Source organism: Oryzias melastigma, unplaced genomic scaffold, assembly GCF_002922805.2.
Source record: "Oryzias melastigma strain HK-1 unplaced genomic scaffold, ASM292280v2 sc00313, whole genome shotgun sequence".
Taxonomy (NCBI): domain Eukaryota; kingdom Metazoa; phylum Chordata; class Actinopteri; order Beloniformes; family Adrianichthyidae; genus Oryzias; species Oryzias melastigma.
Window position 1 is genome coordinate 124009 of NW_023416920.1, and position 14482 is coordinate 138490.

General features: G+C 40.6%; 1 protein-coding gene across 1 annotated transcript in view; it reads right to left on the reverse strand.

Moving 5' to 3' along the window:
• Positions 1–475: 475 nt before the first annotated feature.
• Positions 476–14482, reverse strand: part of LOC112139881 (vang-like protein 2) — a 17463-nt gene continuing 3456 nt past the window's right edge. Inside the window, exons 2-8 of the mRNA XM_024262721.2 lie at positions 9003–9244; positions 7615–7738; positions 6928–7535; positions 5847–5983; positions 5518–5653; positions 3221–3467; positions 476–1597 (exon numbers count right to left, since the gene is read on the reverse strand). Of these exons, the coding sequence (XP_024118489.2) occupies positions 1340–1597; positions 3221–3467; positions 5518–5653; positions 5847–5983; positions 6928–7535; positions 7615–7738; positions 9003–9244 (1752 nt within the window). The 3' untranslated portion in view covers positions 476–1339. The remainder of the gene's footprint in view (positions 1598–3220; positions 3468–5517; positions 5654–5846; positions 5984–6927; positions 7536–7614; positions 7739–9002; positions 9245–14482) is intronic.

Consider the following 14482-nt stretch of genomic DNA (forward strand, 5'->3'; position numbering starts at 1 on the left):
CGGTATTTCAGAGTGCAAAGTCGTGGAATATGTACGCATTTTACTGAGAGTGTGTTGGTCTGTAACAAAACAAGATGACACTTTGAACGGGCCAGAACTGTGTTTATTATGGAATGAAACTCTGCTTTTTAAACCCATCTTGGGACAGCTTCAGACTATGATAGTACAGACAATTCAGCCATTTTCTGACTAAATACAAGAGTACAAGAGTACAAGAGTACAATACAAGTATTACAAGAGTTTGAGTTAGGTCCTTCTCACGGTGAGGCAAGAGCGCCAACTATTTGCAGCCAACTTTTATTTACATTATCTGTAAATATTTGAGGGCTGCACGGTGGCGCAGTGGTTAGCGCTCTTGCCTCACAGCGAGAAGGCCCCGGTTCGACTCCCGGCTGGGACCTTTCTGTGTGGAGTTTGCATGTTCTCCCCGTGCATGCGTGGGTTTTCACCGGGGACTCCGGCTTCCTCCCACCGTCCAAAGACATGCTTCATAGGTTAATTGGTGACTCTAAATTGCCCCTAGGTGTGTATGTGTGAGTGCATGTGTGTGGTCTGCGACAGACTGGCGACCTGTCCAGGGTGAACCCCGCCTACGCCCATCAGTGGCCAGGATAGGGTCCACCACCCCCACGACCCCGAAAGGGAAGAAGTAGCCTAGAAAATGAATGAATGTAAATATTTGTCATTTTAGAAGGAAGGTAAATTCTAGAAGTGTCCTAGAGAGATACTCAAATGCAGTAGTGAACTTGTCTCTCCTATACTTGTAGTTGCAATTGCAGAAATCTATATTCAAGCCTGACTCAGCTGTATATGGGAGGGCCAGAGTCACAGGCTGCAGAATCAGAGGATTCAGTACACTAAAGTGCTGCAGAACACTGAAGTTGGTGTTACATCAGGCTAACTTCTCCTAAACTTTAGTTAGATTTAAACTACTCTGTATTGAAGAATAGGCATATGCCCTTGAAGGTGATACCAGAAACCAAAAGCAAACAAAAGCTCAAATGGTCAGAACATTTAAACTTGTAGATAATGCAACAGATATTGTACATTAAAACAAAGAGGCAAAAGTCTTTGAGTGTGAGGACCAAAACCAAAGAAAAAGTCCTCTGAGTTTTGAAGGAAGTTGTCTTGAGTTTTATCAGAGGGAAACACTCAAGAATAGGGCTGTCAGGTGTTTCCGTCATGCAGCCTTAATACTCTGAGATGATACTAACGAAATTAAAATGATTAATCAGTGAGTTTTTCTGTTAGATATAGTCATATAGACGCATTAAGGCTGTAAAAAAAAAGAACAAACCCGTAATAAAATGGCACCCTGACAGTGTTGATCTGCCCTTTCCTACACAGAAGTCTCTGACTGCAGCTTCATTACAAACTTGTGGCTTTTGGGGTTAATAAACTCCTCTCCCAGATGCAGGAAGGGGAGGCGTGTTACTGTGACAACCAGAGCAAAGTCATGACGTCTCAGGCTGAAGACTTGGCCTTGCTGTAGAGAGGAGGTCACAGGTTCCTCACTCAGCAGCGTCCACTGGCGCCTCCTGTTGTTATCAAGGTACTGCAGGGTGGGACCGGGCGTGAGATAACGCTCCAGGAAAGCCTTTGAAGAGAGTGTGAATGTCAATGACAGTAAATACAAAATAATTAAGTCCCTGACTTTTTAAAACTCTACTTTCTTGGTAGCTAAGGAAAACCTTCAGCTGTAACATTTATAAAATCGTATTGATTCAGATGCCAATTTGCAAGGGTGTTCCTCAAGGTTCCATACTGGGCCCAATACAATGTAACATCCCTATATCTTATTTCAATGTACAGCCTGGGAACATCTTAAACAGTTTCCCGGGACACACACTCACACACACATGCTCAACCTATGAGGAAGCTGGAATGTCTTAACAAAAGGCTTGGATGGAAAACCATTCAAACTCCACAGGAATGACCTTGCGGGATTCAAACTGTCATCTCACTATTAAGCAACATCAATTGTTCTTGTAGCCAGTTTTATTTAGTCTGTTTAGTTTTTAGCTATTTTTCATATTTTATGACTAATTTTCGGTCTTTGTAAACATAAAGCCCTATTAGGCAAATTTTTTTTGTGATGTTGGGCCATATACATAAAATTGAATTGAATTTAATTGAATTGTCTACATCACTCTTTTTTATCAATAAAACTAGGTTCACTGACCACAAATAGCCTTCTTGGGTCTACACTGTGGACTAGACAAGTATAGTCTTGAATAGAACATAATTTTATTAAACTCGCAGAGAACGAATTAGCTCTTTATTAAAATTGGTGTCAGTACAACCCAAACAAGACAATAGAATGAGCATTACTTTTAAAAAAATATATTATTTTTTATATTGTTCAGAGATCCAGTTTGTGTTTTAGTCTTTTTTTACTTTCATCTTAGACAAACCAGTAGTTTAACATGCAAAGTTGAATTTAAAAAATCTTTTAAATTCTCATTGTTACAGGAGCTCCAGGTCGGTATATGGTGGTCTCTTGCTGTTTTGCAGTTTACATTTTGGTCTCTCTGTTTTGCCTATTTTTTTCTTTTCTTTTGTGTGTGTGTGTGTGTTCTGCACCCTGATTGGCTATTGACCTTTTCTATTACTTTTTTCCTTGCTTTGTTTGCTAGACATTATACATTCAGTTTGATACATTTGCATGAATCTTAAATTGCGAGCAGATCTATGTTTTAATTTTATAATGACGGTTTGCACTTAAATATTGTAAAGGCCCTATAGTAGGCCTTATAATGTTAATTCCTCACATAAAACAACCCCAAAGTTGTATTTTGCTCTATTTACTCATCTCTGAGTGTTACTCATCTCTAAAACCCTGCGCTCTGATCACCAGCCCCTCCCAATCCACAAAAACGAGTGGGTCCTTATATTGTGACATCACTAAGTGGGAAACAGCCACTTTCAGAAAGCATCTGAGCAGCCAGCCGTGCCCCCAAGCTAACACAAACACACACTTTCTCAGCGGAACAAGCAGTTATCGGCAAAACTCTTTCATTTTACATGCACAGAATCCATATCCATCTTTGAAAAAGTTTGGATCTTTGCTTTCGAGGGTGAAATGCAAACACACTGCTGAGGCGGGCTTAAGGATGACATCATGAAATGGGTGGCACAAGCAAGACAAGCCAAGAGACAGCAATGCTTGGGGGTGTGTATGACTTGATAACAGAATAGGACTAAAATACTTCCAACTAACCCTGGGTGTCATGTTGTGAGTTACACAGAACTGCAGATGGTTGATGATGCTCTCCATGCTGTGGTAGGGCTGCTGCCTGGTGGCCCGGAGGTACTTCTGCATAGCGCGGGCCATGGGGGCAAAGATGGCCTGGGCAGCTTCCCTGGGATCCATCACCTCTCGCGGGTGTTTCGGAGAAGACGTAATGGTTTCTTTATCCTGGTAACGTTTGATGTGGGTGAAGGCTTCCTCTACTGCAACCACCAACCTAAATTTACACAAAACAGGAAGTATACATGGTATTCTCCTTATTACAGAGCTTATATAATATTTCATTTGGAAATGGAAATAGAGTGTTTGGAGGACATGTTCTTATAAATATATATATATACATATATATATATATATATATATATATATATATATATACTGCTCACAAAAATCCAAGGAGCACTTTAAAAAAACACATTAGATACATCAGATCTAAATATGAAGTTGGATATCTATACAAATAATGACAGGGCAGTGTCTTAGGAACAAAAGAATGTCAGGTCTTTTAATGGAAATGAAAGTTTTCAGCCTACAGAGGCTCAGTTGTGTAGACACCATCAAATCAGATTGAAATAAAGATGTGGCAGGCTAGTCCATTTTTTTCCAAAACTTAATTTTTGCAACTCAAAATGCTTTTCAGTATCTTTTGTGGCCCCCACCAGCTTGTATGCATGCTTGACAACGTGGCAGCATGCTCCTAATGAGACGACGGATGGTGTCTTGTGGCATTTCCTCTAAGATCTGTGTGAGGGCATCCCTGAGCTGTGGTACAGTCTGAGGAGCAACCTGGGGGCGTCTAATGGACCCAAACATAATGTCCCAGAGATGTTCTATTGGGTTTAAGTCAGGGGATCGTGAAGGTCATTCAATTGTTTCAATTCCTTCATCCTCCAGGTACTGCCTGCACACTCTTGCCACGTGAGGCCGGGCATTGTCGTGCATTAGGAGAAAACCAGGACCTACTGCACCAGCGTAGGGTCTGACAATGGGTTCAAGGATTTCATCTGGATACCTTATGGCAGTCAGAGCACCATTTCCTAGGCAGTAGAGGTCTGTGCGTCCCTCCATAGATATGCCTCCCAAGACCATCACTGACCCACCACCAAACCTGTCATGTTGAACCACGTTGTAGGCAGCATAACCTTCTCCTTGTCTTCTCCAGACTCTTTCACGTCTATCACAGGTGCTCAGGGTGAACTTGCTCTCGTCTGTGAAAAGTACAGGGCGCCAGTGGCGGAATTGCCAATTCTGGTGTTCTTGAGCAAATGCCAGTGGAGCTCCACGGTGCTGGACAGTGAGCACAGGGCCCACTACAGGACGTGGGGCCCTCAGGCCACCTTCATGAAGTCTGTTCCTGATTGTTTGGGTAGAGACATTCAAACCAGTGGCCTTCTGGAGGTCATTCTGTAGGGCACGAGCAGTGCTCAGCCTGTTCCGCCTTGCACAACGGAGCAGGTATCGGTCCTGCTGAGGGGTTGAGGACCTTCTACGGCCCTGTCCAGCTCTCCCAGAATAACCACCAGTCTCCTGAAATCTCCTCCATGTTCTGGAGATTGTGCTGGGAGACACATTAAACCTTCTTGCTGCAGCACGTGTGGATGTGCCATCCTGGAGAAGTTGGACAACCTGTTCAACTTCTGTAGGGTTAAGGAATCGCCTCATACTGCCAGTAGAGATAATTATCAAGCCAAAATCAGCACGAGTGGAAAACCAGCCAAAAAAGATCAAGAGGGAGAAACTTGAAATGACCTCCATATGTAACACCAGTCCTGTTTGGAGGGTTTTCTAATTGTTGCCACTGAAGTGCAACTCTTGTTAATTCCATGAACACCAATACAGCTGAAATTGATTAATGAGGCCCTCAGCTGCTTAACCAACAAGATAATTATCAGACAGGTTTAATTCAATTCATGCCAGGCCCAATAAAAAAGTGTTCCTTTAATTTTTGTGAACAGTGTATATATATGTATATATAAAACTTCTCCTGTCTAACAGCTGAGCAAACAGAAATAAGCTGAACATCTCTTGCGTTAAATTTATTGTTACAACATGGGGTTATGGATCTTCCAACACAAAAGGTGTACATTTTTATAAACCCCTTCTGTATTTGAGGCTAAACTTTATTTATTGAAAAAAAAATATTTTTTTGTTTGACTGGATGGAAAAGAAGAGAGAGAGGATTGTCAGAGATAGGGGGCACAAGGGGGGCTGGGGGGGAGTTGGAGGATGATTACAGAAGTTGTATTTGCCATTTCTGTGGTGCCCACCTGGCTTTGCGTTTGCGGATCCTGCGCTCCATCTCGGCCTCCTCGTAGTAGTATTCCGTGTGGGAGTTGTCTCTTCTCCGACCAGCAGTTGCCATCATGGCTCTGGACTGTCCTGATGAGTTGTTGGTGGTGTTATCTGTGGACAGCAGCACTGAATCTTAAATGTTAAATAGGACACATTAAAGTTCAAAGCATGTAAAGTTTATGCTATAGTACAGATCTATCTATAGGCCTCCACATCTGCTTCGTTTATTTCTCTAGTCAAGGGAAAATCAGTGCTTTGATTCAAGAAGAAAATTAAGAAAAAGTAGAAAGATTAATGGAGATACCTTCCTCCAGGTTGTAAACTTTGAAGGCAGACGTCTTCTTGGAGAGTATGGACTTGGGCAGATTGAGCAGTGCGGGGTTATGGACCGGGAAGTCACTGTAGTACTGATCCAGAACCCACACTGCTGCCCTCTGGATGCTTATAGGCACAAATAAGCAAAAAGAATGAGAAAAAGAATGCTCTATAAGGGGAAAGTCACAGTAATGTTACCAGCTTGAATCTATCACTACTGATAACCATATAGTTTTGAGGAGTCAAAAAAACAAAGGGCTCCTATTTTTTGGCACACCTTTAAAGCCGGTTTATGGAGATAATGTCTATTGATGAACCAGTCTGTGGTACAAATTGGTTGGGAACCTAGTTAGTGCACAACTGGTCAACCCTGATCCTAAAGAGCCACAACTCTGCCTGTGTTAAATGGCCTATACCATGCAAAATCAACTTTTTTGATAATGTTTTTATGATAATGTTTATGCCGAACAATCCCAAAAAGGTATTTTAATTCCTCCTGGTGCCAAGAGGTGAACATGAATGTAAGAGTTTTGAATGCAAAAGCCAGTAACATGTGCAGTGTTGCCTAGGCAGGTGTTGCCTAAGCAGGTATTGCCAAAGCAAGTGTTGCCTAGGCAAATGTTGCCTTTGCAGGTGTTGTTCAGGCAAGTGTTGCCTGCGCAAGTGCTGCCTAGGCAGGTGTTGCTAAGACAAGTGTTGTCAAGAGTTGAACAGGAACGCAAGAGTTTTGAACACAAAAGCCAATAACTTGCGCAGTGTTGCCTAGGCAGGTGTTGAGAGGGTGGGTGTTCGGAATGTTTTGGGTTGACCTCACTAATTCCTGACACAAGGTAAATTGCAGTACTAAGAGACCCCGGACCACACACTTCCTTCCTCTTTCATCATTAAAGGGATTTAAATATAGTATTTGGTGCATTTTGGCCAACACGATATCTCATTAAAATGTAAGGGAACAAAGTTGGAGATTTTCAAAATACCAACATTTATAATTGGACTATTTTTTAACCAAAGATTTCACTTTTAATAAGGTAATCAGCGCATGTTTTAGGAGAAAACATGGAGCCACTAACCTGAGATGTCCCACATTATAGAAGCGACTGACTCCATCTGTGGTCCTGACAACCTTCAGACAGAAAGCAGGCTGCAGATGTCTGACCTCCAGCAGCACCAGGGCCAGATACTGGATGAAGAGCAGAGCATCCACCAAAGAGGCTGCGTATCCCACAATGCCCCTGTAGTCTGTCTCCTTGGGCTCCAGCACTCGCACCCCATAGAAGAGCCAGTAGGAGCCCACAAAGAGGAAGACGAGTGCAAGCAGCAAACAGCGGAAGACAAAGAATCGAGGAAGAGTAGCTCGGGAAGGCCGCAGAAAGAGCGCCCAGGTGGAGAAGAGAAGGATCAGGAGCTTGAAGGCCAGAGAAATGTACAGTCCTTCGCACGGAGTTCCGCAGGGGTCCAGGGAGTCCCGCCACAGAAGCTGAGGAAGGGCCAAGAAAGCCAGAGGAGTGATGAGCGAGAAGAGTCCCAGAACAGCCCCCAACATCGAGCTGACATAACGCCGACAGTCGAGGGGCAGAGAGTCCTCGGAGTCCTTGGAGAGTCGAGTCAAGTCTTCGTTGGAGATGCTGTCCACTGAGGTGCCAGTGACCACCGTGGTGGTCTCCGCCCAGTTATCATCCTGCAGAAGAATTAGACAGTAATGAGAAACACAGGAGCACAAAAGTCTGACTGAAAGATCAGGGCAACAAACATCAGACCCGATCTTCAGCAACGTTGGACTCTTCGTCCAGCAGGGACTCCCCCGCCGCCTGGACGACCAGCGATTTATCTCCATGGATGTTCCCATCTCGATTCTTTGAGCGATTTCTCTCCCTTCTCTCTCTGGACAGACAACAGAAAGAAGCTATTATTTAGATCATGAAGTTGCAGGACATACTGATATATGCTGAAAATTCAAAATCATTTAACCCTTTAACTCCTGAGGCGTCGCCAATGATGCTTAAACAATTTTTTTTTTAGCATACTGTAACTTTTCAACTGTTTACATGATCAATGTCATTCCAGCAGATTCTGAAGGAGAAAAGCAGCTTTTCTCCTTCAGAATCTGCTGAAGGAAAAATTACATAAACAATGGAGTTCAGGTGTTAAATGGTTAAAAAAGTTTAATTAAACACTCACACCAATATAGACATGTCCTAACGTTGCAATAATGTATGAATATGCAAAATGATCTATATAAGAAAAAAATAACAAAGCAAAAGAATCATTTAATTAAAAAAATCTGATTTGAAATTTTCTCCTCAATATTTGGTGGAAAAAGGACAAAAAAAATCCAATAAAATGTATTAAAAACAAACAAAAACAAGCAACTGTTCAGTACACATAAAAAAACTCAACAAGCCAAATATTCATGACTCCATTGCTGAAATGTTTGCATTGTTTGTTGGGGTAGGGCGTGTTGATATGGGTGACACTGGCATTTATCTTGTTTATTAAAAAAAAAAAAAAATCAACAACTTCTGAATTCCATCTATCTTAGAACTGACTGAATCCCATTCAGGGTCACGTGTTGCTGGGGCCTATCCCAGTTACTGTTGGATGAAGTTACACACACACACACACAATCACACACACACACACACTAGGGTACATTTAGAATCACCAATTAGCCTACGAAGTATGTTATTGGATTGTGAGAAGAAACTGGAGTTCCCAGAGAAAACCTACATTTACGGGGACAACATGAAAAACTCCACACAGAAAGGATTTGAACAGGAGCCTTCTCGCTGTGAGGCGCTCATCACTCCACTTCTGTATTCAATTCGAAAAAAATATCTTTATACCAGTTCTACAGTTATAAAATAAATGTTGGGCTCCTCCAGAAGTTCCATTAAAGACAAACATAGACTGCTGCCCTCTAGTGGCTAGTTGACGTACAACACAAAGATTTACTTAAAACTAAAGTTTTGCAAAAAAGTTTCTCTGAAGATTTTAATTCTTTAATACATTTGATATAAAAAGTTATTGTTATTTTAACTTAAAAGCTGAGAGAACATTTTCTTTCTATGCACAGGTGTGCCCTAAAAGTCACAGGTGAGTGTAAAAATATCTCAAAGATATTTACCATTCCAACGGGATTTCCTACCTGTATTTGCGGGAGCTACGGGACTGGGACGACTTGTAGGAGTATCCCGAGTATGTCGACTCGTTGTCCATGTCGGAGGCCGGCGGTGGGCGGAGCTTTAGTGCCACTCCTGTCCCCGGACCGCTGCCTTTCTCCCAAATGACGCCCAACTGGCCCTTGCAGTTGCCGATTGACTTTGAGGAAAGGGCCAGAGGGAGACGAAGTAGGTCCACTTTACTCCTGAAGGAATCTATCTTGGAAGCCTGGGAGGAGGATGAGGGAGGGGACGCAGTGAGGGACGGTTATGGAGGTGGTTTGAAGGGAGCAGAACATGTGAGTGGAGGCAGGGGGAGGAAAGAAGGATAATTTGTCATGTGAGACAAGTAAAAATGTCTGAAAAGGGAACATAGCAGGAAGAAGAGAGGCGGCTTTGTTGAAGTGTTGGCACTAAGAGTGTGAGATGCCTGCAGCACGGGACCGGGCCCGACCCAAAACCCCTCGTCTGCCCGCTCCCAGCAGAACTTCTGATGATGGAGGCCAAATATCAGCTGAAGCCTAAAGTGGAGCTAAAATGACCAGTTAGTTGAGAAGTCACTGAGGACACGCCTCCTAATGGGACGTTTCCCCAAAGGCGACATTTTTGGGAGTTTTGCTCCGAGCTGACAATGTCACACAGACGCCACATTCCCGCGCTGCCCCCGCGCTCTCCCGGGGTTACACAGCTCAGCCACTACAATGGGGAAGAATAAGGGGGAAGGGAGGGTGGGAGTTGTCATGGTGATCCCCACAGCACCCCATCCCCTCCCCTCATCCCAAAACGACACACCTCATGAGACAGAAACAGTAAAAATGCCTTAACCAAAAGTTCCCATCGTAAAGGTTTCTTTGCAGGTTTCAGGTTCTGGACCCGAATCCGTGATCTCTGAGATCAGAACCGGAGACAAACAAGTCATCTGTATACGTAATCTGCTGTTTCCTCATGACCTTGTGTGTCTGTGGATCACGTCAGACTCCTCTGAGCTGCTAAAGGAGTTCATGTGATTCACTTCTGCTGAGATCCAGCTAGCAGAACCAGGTTTAGAACCAGAACTCTCCAATAAAATCTGATTAAGCTGATGTTTGTAGAGGGAAAATGAGAAAAATTATTAAAGGTTCTAGGTTTGACTCATAAGAATGACCCCAGACTTCCAAACAATATGAAAAATATGGTAAATCGAGAAGAAATACAGAATATGCTTAATTTTGTAAATTCACAAATACTTATTCTTCTTTGTTAAAAAATGCAAGATTTTTACTTTTTTTGTTTGTTTTATATAAACAATATGTTGCTTCCAGGGCTGCACGGTGGCGCAGTGGTTAGCGCTCTTGCCTCACAGCGAGAAGGCCCCGGTTCAACTCCCGGCTGGGACCTTTCTGTGTGGAGTTTGCATGTTCTCCCCGTGCATGCGTGGGTTTTCACCGGGGACTCCGGCTTCCTCCCACCGTCCAAAAACATGCTTCATAGGTTAATTGGTGACTCTAAATTGCCCCTAGGTGTGAATGTGAGAGTGAATGTGTGTGATTGAGGCCCTGAGACGGACTGGCGACCTGTCCGGGGTGTACCCCGCCTTCGCCCATCAGTAGCTGGGATAGGCTCCGGCACCCCGCGACCCCGAAAGGGACGAAGCGGTAAAGAAGATGGATGGATGGATGGATGTTGCTTCCATTAAATTCTCATCAACAATAATCCCCAGAAATTGAAATTCATGAACTCTTTCTATATTAACACCATTCCAAATTAAGATTTGAAGTGTTTTTTCTTACTAAAAGACATAAACTTGGTTTTATTTAAGAGTTTGTTTCTATTAAACCGTCTCTGAAATAAAATAATTTCTTGCTAGATAGTAGAAACTAATAAAAAACTGGTGTCTGTAAAAAGAAAAAAAAAAAAAAAACTGCAATATTTTTGACACATCACTAAGATCATTTATGTATAAAATGGAAAAAATGTGGTCCCAGTACTGAGCCTTGTGGAATACCACAATATATTTTTAGGTGTTTTGGTAAATGTCCTGCAAGTTTATTGTATGTTTTTTACCTTCTGTGTGTTCTTTTATCATGTTCTTACCTTTTATTATGTTGTTTTTATCTTTATTCACTTATTTTATTACATTTGTTTTATTACGCTTTTTAGTTTTTAATGTTCAGCGCTTTGTTTCAATTTCAAAATTTTGTTAAAGCGCTTTATAAATAAAGATGATGATGATGATGATGATATTCCACATACTGCTGACGATTGTCTAAGTAACTCATCACCCATTGTAATGCAACACCTCTAATACCATAAGATTAAAGTTTGGGATGGTTTATTATTAAGCAAAAAGCCTGATAACACAAAGAAATTGACATTCTATTTATATTAGTTTTCAGAAAAATAACTTTTAGATTGGAAACTTTTGGTACAAACTTAGCTGAATAAATAAATATTTTTTTTTTCATTGGATATATATATATATAAAAAAAAAAAGTTTGTGGTGAAACACTGGCAGGCCGATAGATCCAACAGATCAATATCAATGTAGTAACTGATGGCATGTACAGCAGCACTGCAGCTGCTTTGTTCCACAATTGGAACCAGCAAGTCAAGTAATCGTTGGGGAAATCAGTCGGTTGTTTACCTGCTAACACTAAACAAATACATGTTTTTGTGATCATGAAACTTTTCTCTGTACTTCATGTCTTAGTTCATCGAGCCCTGAGGATTTTTAGGGTAACAATGGACGTTCTGTCCGCTTCTAATGGAAATGTTCTGATTTTAATTACAGACGTGTGATCCTGGAGTTTTCCCAAAGTCTTCATATTTTCCAACTGTTGGGTCACTTGCTGACTTTTAATCTGATTTTCCAGGCTACAGCTGTAAATAAAAAATAGATTCTTGGAGTTTAAATAAAGTTCAAAAAGAAAATATAAATAAATTGTTGCTTTATTTTACTGAATATATGACATACAGCCACTTATTTTACAGTTTAATACAAATTTAATGTGATTTTGTTGTTTTAAAAGCTGGTTTACAAACTGCAAACTATTTCAAAAATGCAAAACCTTGTTTTTAGACATTCCAGATATTTAATCCAGATACTCATTTAAATTAACTTGTCTTTGCTCCAAGCCATTCTGTGTTTTTCTCAAAACCGATGCATTTGTCTCAATTAGAGCTAGAATCTTAAAAAAATATATATATTTTTGAAATGAGTCCACATACTTCTGCTTTGTACTTTTGACAATAGGAAAAAACTTGACTTTAGAGTTTAAAAAAAAAAAACCTCAAATTTCACTGTGTTGCAATTTTAGGGATGTTATTTTAAAAGTTCCAAAAATGCAAACAAGTTAGACCGACGTTCATTGCCATTATTGTGGAAACAAAAATGTAGATTTATGCTCTCAGACAAAATGCTATTTTTAGATATATGCAGATTAATTTAGATGGTCCAACTTGTGCTCAAATGATCATTTTATTCACATTTTGTTCTAAAACAAGTAATTTCCATTTATTGTATTAGTTTTTTCTCTTACTGTAATCAAATTGAACAACAATTATTAAGATAAAAATTCAAAAAATACATACTGTTTGCTTAGAAATTACCCCAAAATATATTTTTGAATTGTATAGCATTCAGTTTGAAGTAATTCTATTGAATAGTAGAGTAAAAATGACTTGTATGGACAGCTCATTTACTAATTTCTATTGATTTTCTTCTTAAGATGAATGTTTTTTTTTCCTTATTTTAGGCTAGCTCTGTTAGCAGTGCACGCATGCAAACGTTTGTTGACAGATACTTGAAACTGCTGATGCATTCACTGTCATCATGTCAGTATGGTCAAAGCAGATCTGGAGAAATGTTTATTCTTATTCAACTTTTTTTGCAATAACCCGTCGAGTGGAAAAAAATTGTGCATGTATCTATTTTGACGGAGATCCAATTACATTAGTGAGCAAGCACATTTATTTATAAAACACAATTCCTACCAAAGGCAATTCTAAGTGCTGTACAAAAATGTATAAAAGTACAAAAGGAAATAAAAATATATTGATAAAATCATAAAAATCAACAAGATTAAAATTAGGAAATTTAAAATCAATAAAACATACAAATACAATAGTTCCAATTTTAAAACACATTGCTAAATAAAAAACTTTTTCAGCCTAGATTTGAACATCTAAGTGTAAGAAACAAACCACAGATTATATATTTTTGAATCAATCATGATTCTTGATTTTTTCTTTTTTTCTTTCTTTTGCTAACCGCTAGAATTAAAATCGCTCTGTTCAAAATAATTAGGAAGTTTAACGTTGGAAGTTTCCTGATTGCTTTTAGTCCCAAATCCACAAACCATTTTTCTTCTGCTTCAAAGTTAAATTTTGCAAAAGTCAGAGGAAAGTAGAAAGTTTCTAATAAAGTCTGATGAACGATACTGAGAGCTGAACGGCTTAAAGAAGCTTCTTCATGCTTCCGCCTCACATCATGGAGGAACTCTGGCCGGAGTTTTTCACTCCACTGAGCTTCGTTTCTGCTCGGCTCTTTTCAGGATCTGCCAAAAAATGATGTTTGGACGTTGGAAGAGGGATTTTAGTTCTTGGATCATTCTCATGTAAATCTCCTGCTGAGCGTCACAATCGTGCTGTTGCACAACAACTAGCTTTGTGTTCAGACTCCTTTGTAAACTGAGGAGTTCCCCGTTTCCCCGGTAACTGCAGAGTTCTCTGATTCAGGGAGGAAGCCCATATAACTGCCTACCACTGCCGTGTTCTAGAGTGTGGCCATGTGCTGATCAAATCTCAGCTTTAAACCCTGAGATGAAGCTGAGTAGAATTATGTACATTCAATCTGCTTCTATCGTTGACTTAGTTCTGACTGCAGGTCCTACAGCTGACTAGAAGATCTGACAAACCAGCAGCAGCTTTAAACCACTTTAAACTGCATCCAGGACATAAGAACAGGAGTGATGTGGTCAGTTCTGCTGGAAATCAGATAAAATCTGAAGATGAGATTCCTGAGTCTGTTTGACGGAGACAGAAAAAAATCTGACTGAATGTGAGGTTGAAATAATAAGAAATAAGTCATAGAAATATGTTTCACATTTTTACATTTTGCATTTTTCTCAGACAACAGGGTAAGAAAAATAGTTTTACGAAGAACAAAATCTAGTCACTAAGACACTAAGAACAGGAACATGTTTGAGCAAATCTGTGGATGGAAGTGATGTTCTCTGAAACGTCTGCTGCTCATAAAACTCTGGACTACAGCTGCCTGTCACAGCATCACCTCCACACACGCCCCCCTTTACTCTGTTTTCGGTTTGACATGGAAACTGTGATGATCTCAGAACTCCCCGCAGCAGAAATTATATTTAGACCCGTTCTGGAGCTCCGCTAGAGTTAATCTGATCCCGATGTGGGGCAGGAGGTCAGATCAAGGTCAAACTTAAATCATCTCCAATCAGCTCAGATGTAGAGAGGAGGC